Raw genomic sequence first — 19631 nt, 5'->3', positions numbered from 1 at the left:
ACTGACCCTCCGACACATGCAGCACTCCCTCATTACTGACCCTCCGACACATGCAGCACTCCCTCAGTACTGACCCTCTGACAGTGCAGCACTCCCTCAGTACTGACCCTCTGACAGTGCAGCACTCCCTCAGTACTGACCCTCCGACACATGCAGCACTCCCTCAGTACTGACCCTCTGACAGTGCAGCACTCCCTCATTACTGACCCTCCGACACATGCAGCACTCCCTCATTACTGACCCTCCAACAGTTTAGCTCTCCCTCAATACTGACCCTCTGACAGTACAATACTACTCCAAGGCTGCTTGAGGGATGTTGGCCTGTGTTCTGGGCTCCAGGCTCTATCATGTGTGGCCGAAATCCATGAATGCCTGACTCAGAGCTGAGTTGTGACTGCAAAGTCAACGTTTTGGAGCATCTTGGATGCTGAATGGAGCTCGTTAACTGGAGACATGATCCTTCAGTCCGAAACAGGATTTACCTGCCCAGAAATAGTGCCACAATCATTCTCAAAGGAATATTCCTCAAACTCCTGACCTAGCTTCAAGGAAACAATTTTTTAAAATGTAGCGTTGAAACAGAAAGTGCAGAAGATACTCAGCTGGTCTGGCAGCATCTGTGGAGAGAGGAGCAGAGTTAACGTTTCAGGTCAGTGACCTTTCATCAGAACTAAAGAGAGTTGCTGGGCTATTTTTTTTTTTGAAGTCCAGCTATTCAAAGTTTTGGCCTCAAAACAGGACTGTTTGCTTCAAAATTTGATGGGCAGCTGCACTGGAGGTGACACCCAGAAAGGTTTTTCACACTACACCAACTCAGTGCAGAGGAATTTCTGATAGGATACCACTTCATGCCCATGTTCTCCCACAGTACAGAATGTGTCCCAGCTACATCTGGGAGAATAATGCAGATGTTTGGTTGCAGGAAGGGAAGTGTTGCTGTAGCGATCAGCTGCTACCACCTTGATCAGATCTGAAAAGTCAGTGGCCTGGGAATAGGCCTGCACTCCTAAATCCCTTCCTTCTTACCCCACTACCACCAAGTATATCTGGTGTGCAGTCTGTTGCCAGAACTGATTGAGGGGATAAATGGAGGCAGCTAGACCCTGTGAAGAGCGAAAGGTTAGGAATACGAGTCAGAGGGTGGAACTGCAATGCATTTTCGACCGAAGTGACAAATGAGGGCAGAACCCAGATCTGTCAGGTTTTGCGTCCCATATTAAAAACTGCCCCATTTTGTCCGTAGCCAGATTTGGAGGCATTCATGGGCCAGCCAGTGAATTCAACCCAGAGCGTCGGAGACCCACCCCTGCTGTGAATAGGAAGGATGTGATTGTACTAGATAGGGTGCAGAGGAGATTGACCAGGATGTTGCCTGGGCTGGAGCATTTCAGCTATGAAGAGAGACTGGATAGGCTGGGGTTGTTTTCCTTGGAGCAGAGAAGGCTGAGGGGGGACCTGACTGAGGTATACAAAATTGTGGGGGGCATTGATAGGATAGATAGGAAGAAACTTTTTTCCCCTGAGCAGAGGGGTCAATAACCAGGGGGCATAGATTTAAGGCGAGGGGCAGGAGGTTTAGAGGGGATTTGAGGAAACATTTTTATCCCAGAGGGTGGTTGGAATCTGGAACACACTGTCTGAAGGGATGGTAGAGGCAGGAACCCTCACAACATTTAAGAAGTATTTAGATAAGCACTTGAAACACCATAGTATACAAGGCTACGGGCCAAGTGCTGGAAAATGGGATTACAATATATAGGCTTGACAGCTGGCATGGATGCGATGGGATATAGGGCCTGTTTTTGTGCTGGATACCTCTATAACTCTACTGATGGGGTCGGAATAATATTTATTCACAGCCATCAGGGGCAACATGGCAATGTATCTGCGTGTGCCATTTTTCGAATGGAACACCACAAGGGACATACATTACACCCAGCAAAGGAGAGAGGGAGGGTCCACGGGGCTGGAGGAGGTTACAGAGATAGGGAGGGTCCACGGGGCTGGAGGAGGTTACAGAGATAGGGAGGGTCCTCGGGGCTGGAGGAGGTTACAGAGATAGGGAGGGTCCACGGGGCTGGAGGAGGTTACAGAGATAGGGAGGGTTGCAGGGGCTGGAGGAGGTTACAGAGATAGGGAGGGTCCTCGGGGCTGGAGGAGGTGACAGAGATAGGGAGGGTTGTAGGGGCTGGAGGAGGTTACAGAGACAGGGAGGTTTGTAGGGGCTGGAGGAGGTGACAGAGATAGGGAGGGTTGCAGGGGCTGGAGGAGGTTACAGAGACAGGGTGGTTTGTAGGGGCTGGAGGAGGTGACAGAGATAGGGAGGGTTGCAGGGGCTGGAGGAGGTTACAGAGACAGGGAGGTTTGTAGGGGCTGGAGGAGGTGACAGAGATAGGGAGGGTTGTAGGGGCTGGAGTAGGTTACAGAGATAGATTAGATTAGATTAGATTTAGATTAGAGATACAGCACTGAAACAGGCCCTTCGGCCCACCGAGTCAGTGCCGACCATCAACCACCCATTTATACTAATCCTACACTAATCCCATATTACTACCACATCACCACCTGTCCCTATATTTCCCTACCACCTACCTATACTAGTGACAATTTATAATGGCCAATTTTCCTTCCAACCTGCAAGTCTTTTGGCTTGTGGGAGGAAACCGGAGCACCCGGAGAAAACCCACGCAGACACAGGGAGAACTTGCAAACTCCACACAGGCAGTACCCAGAATCGAACCCGGGTCCCTGGAGCTGTGAGGCTGCAGTGCTAACCACTGCGCCACTGTGCCGCCCTGTGCCACTCCCCATAGGGAGCGTTGTAGGCGCTGGCGGAGGTTAAAGAGATAGGGAGTGTGGTAGGGGCTGGAGGAGGTTATAGAGATGGAGATGGTTGTCAGGGCTGGAGGAGGTTACAGAGATAGGGAGGGTTGTAGGGGCTGGAGGAGGTTACAGAGATGGGGAGGGTTGTCAGGGCTGGCGAAGGTTGCAGAGATAGTGAAGGATGTAGGGGCTGGAGGAGGTTACAGAGATGGGGAGGGTTGCAGGCGCTGGAGGAGGTTCCATAGAAAGGGATAGGTATTGGGCCTGGTGAAGGTGACAGAGATAGGGAGGGTTGTAGGGACCGGAGAAGGTGACAGAGATAGGGAGGGTAGTAGGTGCTGGAGGAGGTTACAGAGATAGGGTGGGTTGTAGGGGCTGGAGGAGGTTACAGAGATGGGGAAGGTTGTAGGTGCTGGAGGAGGTTAAAGAGATGGGGAGGGTTGTATGCGCTGTAGGAGGTTATAAAGATAGTGAAGGATGTAGGGGCTGGAGGAGGTTACAGAGATAGAGATGGTTGTAGGGGCTGGAGGAGGTTACAGAGATAGGGGGGAGGGTTAAGGGGCTGGAGGAGGTTACAGATTTAGGGAGGGAATTCGGGACTGGAGGACGTTACAGAGATAGGGAGGGTTGTAGGGACCGGAGGAGGTGACAGAGATAGGGAGAATTGTCGGGGCTGGAGGAGGTGACAGAGATAGGAACGGTTGTAGGGACCGGAGGAGGTGACACAGATAGGGAGGGTCGTAGGGACCGGAGGAGTTGACAGAGATAGGGAGGGTTGTAAGGGCTGAAGCAGGTGACAGAGATAGGGAGGTTTGTAGGGGCTGGAGGAGGGTACAGAGATAGGGAGGGTTGTAGGGGCTGGAGGAGGTGACAGAGATAGGGAGGGTTGTAGGGGCTGGAGGAGCTGACAGAGATCAGGAGGGTTGTAGGGTCTGGAGGAGGTTCCAGAGATAGATGGGTTGTAGGGGCTGGAGTAGGTTACAGAGATAGGGAGGGTTGTAGGGACCGGAGGAGGTGACAGAGATAGGGAGGGTTGTAGGGACTGGAGGAGGTTACATAGATAGGGAGGGTTGTAGGGACCGGAGGAGGTTCCAGAGATAGGGAGGGTTGTAGGGGCTGGAGGAGGTTACAGAGATAGGGAGGGTTGTAGGGACCGGAGGAGGTGACAGAGATAGGGAGAGTTGTAGGGGCTGAAGGAGGTGACAGAGATCAGGAGGGTTGTTGGGTCAAGAGAATGTGACAGAGATAGGGAGGGCTGTAGTGGCTGGAGGAGGTGACAGAGATAGGGAGGGTCCTCGGGGCTGGAGGAGGTTACAGAGATAGGGAGGGTCCTCTGGGCTGGAGGATGTGACAGAGATAGGGAGGGTCCTCGGGGCTGGAGGAGGTTACAGAGATAGGGAGGGTTGTCGGGACCGGAGGAGGTGACAGAGATAGGGAGGGTTGTAGGGACCGGAGGAGGTGACAGAGATAGGGAGGTTTGTAGGGGCCGGAGGAGGGGACAGAGATAGGGAGGGTTGTAGGGGCTGGAGAAGGTTACAGAGATAGGGAGGGTTGTAGGGCTGGTGGAGGTTACAGAGATGGGGCGGTTTGTATTCGCTGGAGGAGGTTACAGAGATGGGGAGGGTTGTATGCGCTGGAGGAGGTGACAGAGATAGGGAGGGTTGTCGGGGCTGGCGGAGGTTGCAGAGATAGTGAAGGATGTTGAGGCTGGAGGAGGTTACAGAGATCGGGAGGGTTGTAGGGACTGGAGGAGGTGACAGAGATAGGGAGGGTTGTAGGCGCTGGAGGATGTTACAAAGATAGGGAGGTTTGTAGGGGCTGGAGGAGTTTATAGAGATGGAGATGGTTGTCAGGGCTTGAGGAGGTTACAGAGATAGGGAGGGTAGTAGGGGCTGGAGGAGGTTACAGAGATAGGGAGTGCTGTAGGGGCTGGAGGAGGTGATAGAGATAGGGAGGGTTGTAGGGACCAGAGAAGGTGACAGCGATAGGGAGGATTGTAGTGGCTGCAGGAGGTTGCAGAGATAGGGAGTGTTGTAGGCGCTGGCGGAGGTTAAAGAGATAGGGAGAGTGGTAGGGGCTGGAGGAGTTTATAGAGATGGAGATCGTTGTCAGGGCTTGAGGAGGTTACGGAGATAGGGAGGGTAGTAGGGGCTGGAGGAGGTTACAGAGATGGGGAGGGTTGTCGGGACTGGCAAAGGTTGCAGAGATAGGGATAGGTGTTGGGCCTGGTGGAGGTTACAGAGATAGGGAGGGTTGTAGGGGCTGGAGGAGGTTACAGAGAGAGGGAGGGCTGTAGGGGCTGGAGGAGGTGACAGAGATAGGGATGGTTGCAGTGGCTGGAGGCGGTGACAGAGATAGGGAGGGTTGTCGGGACTGGAGGAGGTTACAGAGATAGGGAGGGTTGTAGGGCCTGGAGGAGGTTACAGAGATAGGGAGGGTTGTAGGGCTGGAGGAGGTTACAGAGATGGGGCAGTTTGTATTCGCTGGAGGAGGTTACAGAGATGGGGAGGGTTGTATGCGCTGGAGGAGGTTACAAAGATAGTGAAGGATGTAGGGGCTGGAGGAGATTACAGAGATTGGGAGGGTTGTCGGGGCTGGCGGAGGTTGCAGAGATAGTGAAGGATGTTGGGGCTGGAGGAGATTACAGAGATCGGGAGGGTTGTAGGGACTGGAGGAGGTGACAGAGATAGGGAGGGTTGTAGGGGCTGGAGGAAGTGACAGAGATAGGGAGGATTGTAGGGGCTGGAGGGGGTTACAGAGATAGGGAAGGTTGTAGGCGCTGGCGGAGGTTAAAGAGATAGGGAGTGTGGTAGGGACTGGAGGAGTTTATAGAGATGGAGATGGTTGTCAGGGCTTGAGGAGGTTACAGAGATAGGGAGGGTAGTAGGGGCTGGAGGAGGTTACAGTGATCGGGAGTGTAGTATGGGCTGGAGGAGGTTACAGAGATGGGGAGGGATGTCGGGACTGGCGAAGGTTGCAGAGATAGGGATAGGTGTTGGGCCTGGTGGAGGTTACAGAGATAGGGAGGGTTTTAGGGGCTGGAGGAGGTTACAGAGATAGGGAGTGCTGTAGGGGCTGGAGGAGGTGATAGAGATAGGGAGGGTTGTGGGGACCAGAGAAGGTGACAGCGATAGGGATGGTTGCAGTGGCTGGAGGCGGTGACAGAGATAGGGAGGGTTGTAGGGGCTGGAGGAAGTGACAGAGATAGGGAGGGATGTAGGGACCGGAGATGGTGACAGAGATAGGGAGGGTTGTCGGGACTGGAGGAGGTTACAGAGATAGGGAGGGTTGTAGGGCCTGGAGGAATTTACAGAGATAGGGAGGGTTGTAGGGACCGGAGGAGGTGATAAAGATAGAGACGGTTGTAGGGGCTGGAGGAGGTGACAGAGATAGGGAGGGTTGTAGGGACCGGAGGAGGTGACAGATATAGGGAGGGTTGTAGGGACCGGAGGATGTGACAGAGATAGGGAGTTTTGTAGGGGCTGGAGGAGGGTACAGAGATAGGGAGGGTTGTAGGGGCTGGAGGAGGTGTCAGAGATAGGGAGGGTTGTAGGGGCTGGAGGAGGTGACAGAGATCAGGAGAGTTGTAGGGACTGGAGGAGGTTCCAGAGATAGGGAAGGTTGTAGGGGCTGGAGGAGGTTACAGAGTTAGGGAGGGGTATAGGGGCTGGAGGAGGTTACAGAGATAGGAAGGGTTGTAGGGGCTGGAGGAAGTGACAGAGATAGGGAGGGTTGTAGGGACCGGAGATGGTGACAGAGATAGGGAGGGTTGTGGGGACCGGAGGAGGTTACAGACATAGGGAGGGTTGCAGTGGCTGGAGGAGGTGACAGAGATAGGGAGGGTTGTAGGGACCGGAGATGGTGACAGAGATAGGGAGGGTTGTGGGGACCGGAGATGGTGACAGAGATAGGGAGGGTTGTGGGGACCGGAGGAGGTTACAGACATAGGGAGGGTTGTAGGGGCTGGAGGAAGTGACAGAGATAGGGAGGGTTGTAGGGACCGGAGGAGCTGACAGAGATAGGGAGGGTTGTAGGGACCGGAGGAGGTGACAGAGATAGGGAGGGTTGTCGGGGCTGGCGGAGGTGACAGAGATAGGGAGTGTTGTAGGGGCTGGAGGAGGTTACAGAGATAGGGGGGGTTGTAGGGACCGGAGAAGGTGACAGAGATAGGGAGGGTTGTAGGGACCGGAGGAGGTGACAGAGATCGGGAGGGTTGTAGGGGTTGGAGGAGGTGACATAGATAGGGAGGCTTGTAGGGACCGGAGGAGGTGTCAGAGATAGGGAGGGTTGTAGGGACCGGAGGAGGTGACAGAGAAAGGGAGGATTGTAGGGGCTGGAGCAGGTTACAGAGATTGGGAGGGTTGTAGGCGCTGGAGGAGGTTACAGAGATATGGAGGGGTATAGGGGCTGGAGGAGGTTACAGATGCAGGGAGGGTTGTAGGGGCTGGTGGAGGTTCCAGAGATAGGGAGGGTTGCAGGGGCTGGAGGAGGTTACAGAGATAGGAAGGGGTATAGGGGCTGGAGGAGGTTACAGATGCAGGGAGGGTTGTCGGGGCTGGAGGAGGTTCCAGAGATAGGGAGGGTTGTAGGGGCTGGAGGAGGTTACAGAGATAGGGAGGATTGTAGGGACCGGAGAAGGTGACAGAGATAGGGAGGGCTGTAGGGGCTGGAGGAGGTTACAGAGATAGGGAGGATTGTAGGGACCGGAGAAGGTGACAAAGATAGGGAAGGTTGTAGGGGCTGGAGCAGGTTACAGAGATGGGGAGGTTTGTCGGGACCGGAGGAGGTGACAGAGATAGGGAGGGTTGGAAGTGCTGGACGAGGGTACAGAGATAGGGAGGGTTATAGTGGCTGGAGAAGGTGACAGAGATAGGGAGGGTTGTAGGGGCTGGAGGAGGTTACTGAATTTGGGAGGATTGTAGCGGCTGGAGAAGGTGACAGAGCTAGGGAGTGTTGTGGGGACCGGAGGAGGTTCCAGAGATAGGGAGTGTTGTAGGGACCGGAGGAGGTGACAGAGATCAGAAGGGTTGTCGGGGCTGGAGGAGGTTACAGAGATTGGGAGTGTTGTCGTGGCAGTGGATACGTACTCAATCATAACATTCGAAAGGGAATTGGCTATGCAGGGAAGGAGAAAAAATTGACAGGTATCTGGGAAAGAGCGGGAGAGTGGGACTAACCTGATTGCTATTCAAGAGACCTCGCACAGACATGATGGGCTGAACGGTCTCCTCCTGCGCTCTGCTATTCTATGGTTCAGTGCCCATGCTCCTTTCTCTCTGGTTGGCTCGGGACGATGAGTCAGTCAATTCAGCACCGATTAGCAGGAATTTAAGGGCTCCTCCCTCTCTGATTGGACAAATGTCCTTACCTGTTGGTTATTGGTGAAGACGAGTGACGCCGGAATATCCAGAATAACCAAGTGATAAATCCGATCATTGAGGACCACGGACGGCCTGTACACTCCCCCGTGTGGACTCCGCGCATCCTCAGCAAACTGGTTCCACAAGAACTGCTGAATGATCGCGGTCTTCCCTACTCCTGGAGCGCCCAGGATGGCAATCTTGAGGAAATCAGCCATGGAATAACGGGGGAAGCATGAAGACTTGCTTTGCAATAAAAGGAGGTCTTGACTGTCGGCAGGGCCACTCTGTGAACTTGGCACCCCAGTTTGGAAACCTTGTAAATGAGGCAAGAGTTCTGAGACGGATTCCTATCTTGAACCTTCAACCAGGTCACTGTTGTGCCATTGGACGTTTGATGATGCATAAAATGTTGGCCCTTTTCCAGAGATTCGAAGCAAATTTCAGAGGACTTTCTCTTGGCTTCTCTGCCCAGGTAGAGACCTGGTCTGTTCTATCCACAGAGTAAGGCAAGTTCCATTGGACCTTGATGGGTTCCTAGTCTGACGTTGCTGAGATGGTCCAGTTTTACGCTGAGTAATTTTTTCCAAATGTGATCAAGCATCCGATCTTCGGGATCGGAATTGTCGCCCTGGAACTCATGAGCTCCTCAATCCCTTCAAGCCTTTGCTTGGCTAAATTCTTCCTTGGTTCCAAAACATCCCTCCCTGTTTCAGTTTGATCGATTCCGAATCTTCACTGGTTTCCAATTGTTGGCTTCAAGTGGCCATCAGTTGGAGATCTTCCGCAATCTCAGTGCCTTGTTTTCGAAACACCGCTTTCTCCTTCAATTCTCACTCGTGTCTTGAGGGAAGAACCGATGGGTCGAATAATGGAAATTTTTAAAAGTTCTGGTTGACGCAAATCTTGCGTGCTTGGAAATGAAAAGGTGTGGAATTGCCTGCAGGAAGTGATTAAATATAATTGTCCGGGAGGCAGAAAAGGAAGCGCGGAGGCGGGGAAACCCAGCCAAAGGGACACAAACCCATCCGAATATGACTTCCTCAGCTAGGCTTGCTTGATCTTGAGAGAGCCCCGGCTATACACCCGACAGAACGGAACGCATAGCCACCGGAAGACCCGGAGCGAACTCCGGATTCTTGGAATGTGGGTTTGGGCGGTTGATTTTTGGGGTGGGGGCGATGAGGGGACAGTGGGGTTGTGACAACGGATCAAAGCTGACCCAAACAAACAGAAGCAAGGTCAACTCACTGACACACCGACCCAGGTAATGCGGCTATGTACGCAGCACGTCCCACCGCCACCGGGGGACTGCTGGAAGCTTTTCACAAACAACAAAGTCCTTTTGGAGGTGCGGTCATCGTTGCGGCGTGGAGAAAGGTGACCAGCTGGTCAATGTACAGCAAGATCCCACCAAAAAGCAAGGAGAGCCCTCCGGCTCTAACTGAGGCCAATGTAAGCGAAACGATGTCTGCATGGCGGGCAGTCGGGATCCATTTTCCTTTCTCCCCTCAGCTGCAGCTTCTGGAACTGTTTTTGAGAGGCCTTTTATCTCTTGGAAGGGCTGCACCCACTTTGGGGATGTCAGGGTAATGGTCAACAAGCTCCCAACTTTTCGAACACCCACACTTCCTTGAGGAACCACCAGGCGTGTTCAGACTCCTAACGTCTCCTGTCAGAGAGGCAAGGGAGGGAAAGGGTCAGTCTGAAGGAGACACATACTGAACCCAATACCACAGAGTCTTGAAGTCACTCCTGGTCAAACAGCACCTGGATTTTACCAAACTCTCTCCATTCCTTGCTTTCAAATTTCTCCATGGGCCTTGTCCTCACATCTCCCTATCTCTGTAACCTCCTCCAGCCCCTAAAACACTCTCTATCTCTGTAACCTCCTCCAACCCCTACAACCCTCCCTATCTCTGTAAACTCCTCCAGCCTCTAAAACACTCTCTATCTCTGTAACCTCCTTCAGCCCCTACAACCCTCCCAATCTCTGTAACCTCCTCCAGACCCTACAACCCTCCCTATCTCTGTAACCTCCTCCAGCACCTACAACACTACCCAACTCTGTAACCTCCTCCAGCCCCTACAGCCCTCCCTATCTTTGTAACGTCCTCCAGCCCCTACAACCCTCCCTAACTCTGTAACCTCCTGCAGCCCCTACAACCCTCCCTATCTTTGTAACCTCCTCCAGCACCTACAACACTTCCCAACTCTGTAACCTCCTCCAGCCCCTACAGCCCTCCCTATCTTTGTAACGCACTCCAGCCCCTACAACCCTCCCTAACTCTGTAACCTCCTGCAGCCCCTACAACCCTCCCTATCTCTGTAACCTCCTCCAGACCCTACAACCCTCCCTATCTCTGTAACCTCCTCCAGCCCCTACAGCCCTCCCTATCTTTGTAACGTCCTCCAGCCCCTACAACCCTCCCTAACTCTGTAATTTCGTTCACTTGTGGCCTCTTGTGTATCACCCGATTTCCATTTCTCCATTGATGATGGCCATGTCTTCAGCTGCCTAAACCCCAAATTTCAGCCCTACAACAAATTCAAGTTGCCCGCCGGAAATGCATGCTGTTGTTTTATGTAAACGCAAGTTGTTTTACGTAAATTCAGTTGTTTTTGTACACATGTGCATAGTGAAGGCAATTTTTATTATTCATTCATGGGGATGTTAGTGTCGCTGGCTACACCAGCATTTATTGCCCATCCCTAATTGCCCTTGAGAAGGTGGTGGTGAGCTGCCTTCTTGAACTACTGCAGTCCTTGTGGTGTAGCTGCACGAGCAGTGCTTTTAGGAAAGGAGTTCCAGGATTTTGACCCAGCGACAGTGAAGGAACGGTGATATAGTTCCGAGTCAGGATGGTGTGTGACTTGGAGGGGAACTTGCAGGTGGTGCTGTTCCCATGCATCTGCTTCCCTTGTCCTTCTAGGTGGTAGAGGTCGTGGGTTTGGAAGGTGCTGTCTAAGGAGCCTTGGTGCATTGCTGCAGTGCATCTTGTAGATGGTACACACTGCTGCAACTGTGCATCGGTGGTGGAGAGAGTGAATGTTTGTGAATGGGGTGACAACCAAGCGGGCTGCTTTGTTCTGGATGGTGTCGAGTGTTGTTGGAGCTGCACCCAACCAGGCAAGTGGAGGGTATTCCATCACACTCCTGACTTGTGCCTTGTTGGTAGGTGGTGGACAGGCATTAGGAAGACAGGTGAGTTACCCGCTGCAGAATTCCCAGCCTCTGACTTTCTCTGGTAACCATAGCATTTATATGGCTGTTCCTGAACATTGTGCAATCATCAGTGAACATCCCCACTTCTGACCTTATGATTGAAGGAAGGTCATTGATGAAGCAACTGAAAATGGTTGGGCCTAGGACACTACCCTGAGGAACACCTGCAGTGATGTCCTGGAGCTCAGATGATTGACCTCCAACAACCACAGCCATCTTCCTAGGTATGTGCTAGGTATGACTCCAGCCAGCGGAGGGTTTTCCCCCTGATTCCCATTGACCTCAGTTTTGCTCGGGCTCCTTGATGCCATACTCAGTCAAATGCTCCCTTGATGTCAAGGGCAGTCACTCTCACCTCACCTCGAGTTCAGCTCTTTTGCCCACGTTTGAACAAAGGCTGTAATGAGGTCAGGAGCTGAGTGGTCCTGGCAGAACCCAAACTGAGCGTCACTGAGCAGGTTATTGTTGAGTAATTGCCGTTTGATAGCACTGTCAATGACACTTTCCATCACTTTACTGATGATTGAGAGTAGACTGATGGGGTGATAAATGACCAGGATGGACTTGTCCTGCTTTTTGTTTACAAGGCATACCTGGGCAATTTTCCACATTGCCGGGTCGATGCCAGTGTTGTAGCTGTTCTGGAACAGCTTGGCTCGGGCGCGCGGCAAGTTCTGGAGCACAGGGTCTTCAGTACTATTGCTGGAATGTTATCAGGGCCCATAGACAGTGCAGTATCCATTGCCATCGATGTTTAACAATATCATGTGGAGTGAATCGGATTGGCTGAAGACTGGTATCAGTGATGCCGGGGAACTCAGGAGGAGGCCGAGATGGATCATCAACTCGGCACTTCCGGCAGGAGACGGTTGCAAACGTATCAGCTCAGTCTTTTGTCTTCTGTTGTATATAAATGTAAATTGTTGTTGTACATAAATACAAATTATTTTACACAAATGCAAGTCGTATATAAGTGCAAGTTGTTGTTGTATTTAAATGCATGTTGTTGTATATAAATGTAAGTTGTTGTTGTACTCAATGCAACTTTTTACACAAATGCAAGTTGTTGTTGTATATAACTGCAAGTTGTTGTTGTCGTATTTAAATACAAGTTGTTGTTGTACATACATGAAGTTGTTTTACACAAATGCAAGTTGTTGTTGCATATACATGCAAGGTGTTGTACAGAGATACAAGTTGTTGTTATGCACAAATACAAGTTGTTGTTGTGTACAAAAGCACATTGTTGTTGTCCCGAGAAGGAGGATAACCAGGAGATCAATCCCATGGATTTGAACAGAAGCACGCCTAAACAGCAACATAGAGAGGGAATAGCATAGCAGGAGAAAAGGCAGGAAAACGTGAAGCCACAGCAGAAGGATAGGTTTACAGGTAAACATTGAAGTTAACCTGTCTATGCTCTAATCCTGATTAAGAAATTCATGCAATAACTAAAAAATAAGCTCAGTTGAATTAGAGAGCATGGAGGTTAGGGAACATGAACATTAAGAGAGGTTAAAAAAAAATCACCTAAAGAGATGCCAGCACAAGGGAAGGAGCTGACTGGTGCAGAGCTAGTGAGTGTTTTTTAGCCTTAAGTTTATTTCTGTTAAGTTAGATAGTAATCTAATAAATAGAGTGATGGCAGGGCACCTCAGTCCTGTCACATGCACACCTCACTCTGTGTGGGAACTCCAAGACACTTCTCATGTCTTGGACAGCCACAAGTGCAGGAAGTGCCATCAGCTGCAGTAGCTCAAGCTCCGGGTTTCGGAGCTTGAACTGCAGCTGGCGTCGCTAAGGTGCATCCGCGTGGCTGAGAGCTATGTGGATAGCATGCTTCTGGATGTGGTCACGGGAATGGGTGACTGCGAGGCAGTCAAAGAGGACCAGGCAGGTAGTGCAGGAGTCCCCTGAGTGCATCTCACTCACAAAGTAACATTCATTCTGAATACTGGTGAGAGTGATGGTTCCTCTGGGGTGTGCAGTCAGAGCCTAGTCCATGGCACCATGGCCTGGCTCAGCTCTACAGGGGGACAGGAGGAAGATTGGAAAAGCAATAGTGATAGGGAATTCTATAGTTAGGGGAAACAGACAGGGTCCAGGGTGTTACTGAATGGTTGCAAAACATTCTGACGGGGGAGGGTGAACAGCCAGAAGCCGTGGGCCGTATCAGCACAGGCAGAAATAGGGATGAGGTCCGGAAAGGCAGAGTTTAGGGAGCTCGGAAAGAAATTAATAAGCAGGACCTCAAAGGTAGTAATCTCCGGATTACTCCCAGTGCCACACATTAGTAAGTGTGGAAATAGGAGGATCGAGCAGATGAATGCGTGGTTGGAGAGATGGTGCAGGAGGGAGGGCTTTAGATTCCTGGGACACTGGGACCAGTTCTGGAAGAGATGGGACCTCTACAGGCTGCAGGGTTGCACCTGAAGATAGCCAGGAAGCAATGTCCTTGCGGGTTAGTTAGCTAATGCTGAGGGGCATGGCTGAGGCACTAAATGAGTATTTTGCATCCGTCTTTCACATGGAAGAAGACGCTGCCCAAGTCATAAAGAGGAGGTAGTTGAGATATTGGATGGGTTAAAAATGATAAAGCGGAGGTATTACATAGGTTGGCTCTACTTAAAGTTGCCACACCAGATCAGATGCATCCAAGGATGCTGTCGAAGTAAGGGTGGAAATTGCAGAGGCACTGACCATGTTCTTCCAATCCTCCTTTGATACAGGGGTGGAGCCAGAGGACTGGAGAATTGCAAATGTTACACCCTTGTTCCAAAAAGGGTGTAAGGATAAGCCCAGTAATGTGAAAGCAAAATACTGCAGATGCTGGAAACCTGAAATAAAAACAAAACGTGCTGGAAATACTCAGCAGCATCTGTGGAGAGAGAAACAGAGTTAAAGTATCATATTGATGACCTTGCATCAAAACACATCCTCGACTTGAAACGTTAACTCTGTTTCTCTGCCCACAGATGCTGTCTGACCAGCTGAGTATTTCCAGCATTTTCTGTTTTCATCCCAGCAACTGCAGGCCAGTCAGTTTAACCTCAGTTAGGGGAAAACTTTTAGAAACAATAAAGCAGGACAAAATTAACAGTCACTTGGACAAGTGCGGATTAATTAAGGAAAGCCAGCGTGGATTTGTTAAAGGCAACGTTAAAGTTAAGTTGCTTGAGTTTTTTGATGAGGTAACAGAGAGGGCTGAAAAGGGTAATGTGGTTGATGTGATGTACTTGGGCTTCAAAAAGGTGTTTGGTAAAGTGCCACATAACAGGCTTGTCAGCAGAGTTAGAGCCCATGGAATAAAAGGGGTCAGCAGAAGCAGCATGGATACGAGATTGGCTGAGGGACAGGAAACAGGGAGTGGTGGTTAATGGTTGTTTTTCGGACTGGAAGAATGGATAGAGTGGGGTTCTCTAGGGGTGGGTAATAGGACCATTGCGTTTTAAATATATGTTAATGACTTAAACTTGGCTGTACAGTGCACAAGTTCAAAATTTGCTGATGATGTAAAACTTGGAGGTGTCATGAACAATGTGTCTGTGATTTGTGTGCATATGTGAAATGTGTGTGTGTGTGTGTGTGTGTGTGTGTGTGAGTTATGTGTGTGTGCTCGCTATGTGTGTTTTTTGACATTTGTGGTGTATGGGATCTATGTGTGTATGATGTGTGTGTGTAAGTGCAGTACAATGTGTGTGTATGTCTAATATGTGTGTGTGAGATGCGTCTGTGAGATTTGTGCATGGGATTTGGGTAAGTGCGTAATTTATGTGTGATATTGTGTGTGCGTGACACCGTGGGCCGGAAAAAAATGGCGGCCTGCACGCACAGGCCACACGCCGCAGAGCCGCCGTGACCTCCCGCGTGGCAGCTCACTTAAATAGCCGGGGCGGCCCCCCCCACCCCCACTCCCCAAATCACGTGGAGGGGGCAGGCTGTCCGACGCCGGTAATGGCATCAACTGCCTGTGTGCAGACGCTGGCGCCATTTTTAAAGGACAGTCAGCCCTTGGCAGTACATTCAATTTTCAGAGGTAATTCCCCAAAGTTAAATAAATAAATTTACAATGCCCCCTTTCCCACCACCCACGCCCCACCCCCATAACAATTTCATCATCTATTTGCCCTTTCCCCCTCCCACAATACTCACCTTTCACATCTGACCTTACCCCCACAAACTGCACAAAGTTTAAGGTTCAACCTTTCCCACCATCCCCTACACCCATGGCATTTATTAGACCCCCTCCGCACCCCCCACCCCGCACCCCCTCCCAACCCGCACTGATAAACTCACCTCATCCCAGCTCCCCACCAGTGAGCCACGTTTCCCCGGACAGATAACTGAAGTTGTGGGAGTGGCCGTTCGCCACACCGAAGATCACAGCGGGCCCTCAACAGCGCAGGTAGGTCTATGTTCATTTGTTCATTTTAGTCATTTGCATATTGAAATTGCGGTCCCATCGCCCAGCGGCGGAGGGGCAGCCATGGGGCTTCGCCGCCACCAGAAGGATCGGGCCAGGCCTTCCCGGCGTCGAGGCCCGTGGTGGGTCTCCTCCGGAGCCATCTTTAGGCCCTCCCCACCGCCCCCACCATGGATCCCGACGTTTGGGGGAAATCAAAGTCCAACCCTGTGATATCTGTATGTATAGGATCTGTGCGCATGTGTGATATTCTGTGTGCATGTGATATGCGTGTGTGTATGCGTGAAGTCTGCATGATAAGTGGACGTGTGATGTCTGTGTGCGTGATGTTTGTGTGCATGTAATATGTGTATGTGATATGTGTGTACGTGTGATACATGAGCACGTGCGATATGTGTGTGCAGGCGATATGTGCATGCATGTCGGGTGTTTATGCATGTGTGCAATCCACATGTGCGTGATATGTGCGTGAGTTTGCGCCTTGTACCTCGGTTCCCGCCAGCTCAAGAGAGCCTAGACTTGGCTTCCCTCGACAGCGGTCAGGAAATTCCAGAGCTGCCGCCCGGTTGCCGTGACAACTGGTCTATGACCAGCCGCACAAAAGAGGAACAATGTTACCGACCCCTTGTATGTCGCTGGAGCTGCTTAATGCCATGGCCCTCTTCAGACACACCACCCACCCCCCCCCACTCCCCACCAAAGCCACCACCTCCCACTCCACCTGCCTCACCCATCTACGGGACTCGACTGAGCAAACCGAAGGAACTGATATCGGCCGGTCCCATTCAACTCCCTCCCCATTTGCAATGTGTCTTCTGACAAGCCTAGTTAACCCTTCCAATGCCTCTGCCCCCGTCTCCAGCCAGTCAATGTGAGAATTTCAATGCTGGAAAGTCTTACCATTTTCTCCTGACAGGCCTCAGCGCACCCTCACCGCACCGTCTTTCAAAAGCAAATGCTCCAAACAGCTTGACTGGAAAATGCCTGCATAGACTGCCCAGGGAAGCAGTGCAGGAAGGAGTGAATAGATTATGGGAAGTCAGGCTGTGTTGTCATGGCACCCAACTGACTGCAAATAAAAAACATTGCGATTCGTAACTAACAGGCCGTTCAGGAGAACGAGAGCCCTGGTCACCGTCCCCATAGACAGGACTCCCTCCCACTCACTCCCCTCCACTCCCTCCCACTCCCCTCCACTCCCATACACTCCCCTCCACTCCATTCCGCTAATCTGACAAAGCACCACAGGTCACCAGGCAAGGCAGCAGATGTAAAAGCAATGTAAACGTGAATGAGCCCTCAGTAACACATCTAAAAGAAGGAGTCTCTCCGTCAGGAACACATTTAAAGGAAGGAGTCGCTCCATCAGGAACACATTTAAAGGAAGGAGTCTCTCCATCAGGAACACATTTAAAGGAAGGAGTCTCTCCGTCAGGAACACATTTAAAGGAAGGAGTCTCTCCGTCAGGAACACTTTTAAAGGAAGGAGACTCTCCATCAGTAACACATCTAAAGGAAGGAGTCTCTCCAACAGGAACACATTTAAAGGAAGGAGTCTCTCCATCGGGAACGCATTTAAATAAAGGAGACTCTCCGTCGGGAACAGATTCAAAGGAAGGAGTCTCTCCAACAGGAACACATTGAATGGAAGGAGTCTCTCCGTCAGGAAAACATTTAAAGGAAGGAGTCTCTCCATCGGGAACACATTTAAAGGAAGGAGTCTCTCCGTTAGGAACACATTTAAAGGAAGGAGTCTCTCCGTCAGGAACACATTCAAAGGAAGGAGTCTCTCCGTCAGGAACACATTCAAAGGAAGGAGCCCCTCCGTCAGGAACACATTTAAAGGAAGGAGTCTCTCCATCGGGAGCACATTTAAAGGAAGGAGTCTCTCCGTCAGGAACACATTTAAAGGAAGGAGTCTCTCCGTCAGGAACACATTTAAAGGAAGGAGTCTCTCCGTCAGGAACACATTTAAAGGAAGGAGTCTCTCCGTCAGGAACACATTTAAAGGAAGGAGACTCTCCATCAGTAACACATCTAAAGGAAGGAGTCTCTCCAACAGGAACACATTTAAAGGAAGGAGTCTCTCCATCGGGAACGCATTTAAATAAAGGAGACTCTCCGTCGGGAACACATTCAAAGGAAGGAGTCTCTCCAACAGGAACACATTGAATGGAAGGAGTCTCTCCGTCAGGAAAACATTTAAAGGAAGGAGTCTCTCCATCGGGAACACATTTAAAGGAAGGAGTCTCTCCGTCAGGAACACATTTAAAGGAAGGAGTCTCTCCGTCAGGAACACATTCAAAGGAAGGAGTCTCTCCGTCAGGAACACATTCAAAGGAAGGAGCCCCTCCGTCAGGAAAACATTTAAAGGAAGGAGTCTCTCCATCGGGAACACATTTAAAGGAAGGAGTCTCTCCGTCAGGAACACATTTAAAGGAAGGAGTCTCTCCGTCAGGAACACATTTAAAGGAAGGAGTCTCTCCATCGGGAACACATTTAAAGGAAGGAGTCTCTCCGTCAGGAACACATTTAAAGGAAGGAGTCTCTCCATCGGGAACACATTAAAAGGAAGGAGTGTCTCCGTCAGGAACACATTGAAAGTAAAGAGTCTCTCCGTCAGGAACACATTTAAAGGAAGGAGTCTCTCCATCGGGAAAACATTTAAAGGAAGCAGTCTCTCCATCAGGAAAACATTTAAAGGAAGGAGTCTCTCCGTCAGGAACACATTTAAAGGAAGGAGTCTCTCCATCAGGAATACATTTAAAGGAAGAAGTCTCTCCATCGGGAACACATTTAAAGGAAGGAGCCTCTCCATCGGGAACACATTTAAAGGAAGGAGTCTGTCCGTCAGGAACACATTTAAAGGAAGGAGTCTCTCCATCGGGAACACATTTAAAGGAAGGAGTCTCTCCATCAGGAACACATTTAAAGGAAGGAGTGTCTCCATCAGGAACACATTTAAATGAAGGAGTCTCTACATCAGGAACACATTTAAAGGAAGGAGTCTCTCCGTCGGGAACACAATTAAAGGAAGGAGTCTGTCCGTCAGGAACACATTTAAAGGAAGGAGTCTCTCCATCGGGAACACATTTAAAGGAAGGAGTCTCTCCGTCAGGAACACATTTAAAGGAAGGAGTCTCTCCGTCAGGAACACATTTAAAGGAAGGAGTCTCTCCATCGGGAACACATTTAAAGGAAGGAGTCTCTCCGTCAGGAACACATTTAAAGGAAGGAGTCTCTCCATCAGGAACACATTTAAAGGAAGGAGTCTGTCCGTCAGGAACACATTTAAAGGAAGGAGTCTCTCCATCAGGAACACATTTAAAGGAAGGAGTCTCTCCGTCGGGAACACATTTAAAGGAAGGAGTCTGTCCGTCAGGAACACATTTAAAGGAAGGAGTCTCTCCATCGGGAACACATTTAAAGGAAGGAGTCTCTCCGTCAGGAACACATTTAAATGAAGGAGTCTCTCCATCAGGAACACAATTAAAGGAAGGAGTCTCTCCGTCAGGAACACATTTAAAGTAAAGAGTCACTCCGTCAGGAACACATTTAAAGGAAGGAGTCTCTCCATCGGGAACACATTTAAAGTAAAGAGTCTCTCCATCAGGAACACATTTAAATGAAGGATTCTCTCCATCGGGAACACATTTAAAGGAAGGAGTCTCTCCGTCGGGAACACATTTAAAGGAAGGAGTCTCTCCATCAGGAACACATTTAAAGGAAGGAGTCTCTCCGTCGGGAACACATTTAAAGGAAGGAGTCTCTCCGTCAGGAACACATTTAAAGAAGGAGT

The 19631-nt window shown here is 50.6% G+C and overlaps 2 protein-coding genes across 2 annotated transcripts in view; both read right to left on the bottom strand.

The window, feature by feature from the left end:
- The window catches only part of LOC137385226 (E3 ubiquitin-protein ligase DTX4-like), a 147897-nt gene extending 147389 nt beyond the window's left edge, over window positions 1-508 (bottom strand). Inside the window, exon 1 of the mRNA XM_068060212.1 lies at window positions 483-508. Within this exon, the coding sequence (XP_067916313.1) occupies window positions 483-508 (26 nt within the window). The remainder of the gene's footprint in view (window positions 1-482) is intronic.
- LOC137345287 (ras-like protein family member 10A) lies at window positions 347-16821 on the bottom strand. The gene is made up of 3 exons (XM_068008766.1): window positions 16733-16821; window positions 8192-9855; window positions 347-617 (listed from the first exon to the last, which is right to left on the bottom strand). The coding sequence occupies exons 2-3, from the start codon at window positions 8399-8401 to the stop codon at window positions 561-563; spliced, it is 267 nt and encodes an 88-aa protein (XP_067864867.1). The 5' UTR covers window positions 8402-9855; window positions 16733-16821; the 3' UTR covers window positions 347-560.
- Between the last annotated feature and the right edge of the window lie 2810 nt (window positions 16822-19631).

The sequence above is a fragment of the Heterodontus francisci genome, chromosome 28 (genome assembly GCF_036365525.1).
Source record: "Heterodontus francisci isolate sHetFra1 chromosome 28, sHetFra1.hap1, whole genome shotgun sequence".
In the NCBI taxonomy this organism is placed as follows: domain Eukaryota; kingdom Metazoa; phylum Chordata; class Chondrichthyes; order Heterodontiformes; family Heterodontidae; genus Heterodontus; species Heterodontus francisci.
Note: the sequence above shows the minus strand (reverse complement) of the source record. Positions and strands in the feature narration are given on the sequence as shown.

Excerpts from the sequence above, each read along its gene's own strand:
- LOC137345287 (XM_068008766.1), bottom strand. The coding sequence starts at position 8,401 with ATGGCTGATTTCCTCAAGATTGCCATCCTGGGCGCTCCAGGAGTAGGG. Across the intron at positions 618-8,191 it reads TCTTCACCAATAACCAACAG|ATGCTGCCAGACCAGCTGAG; the intron begins GTAAGGACATTT and ends CTCTCTCCACAG.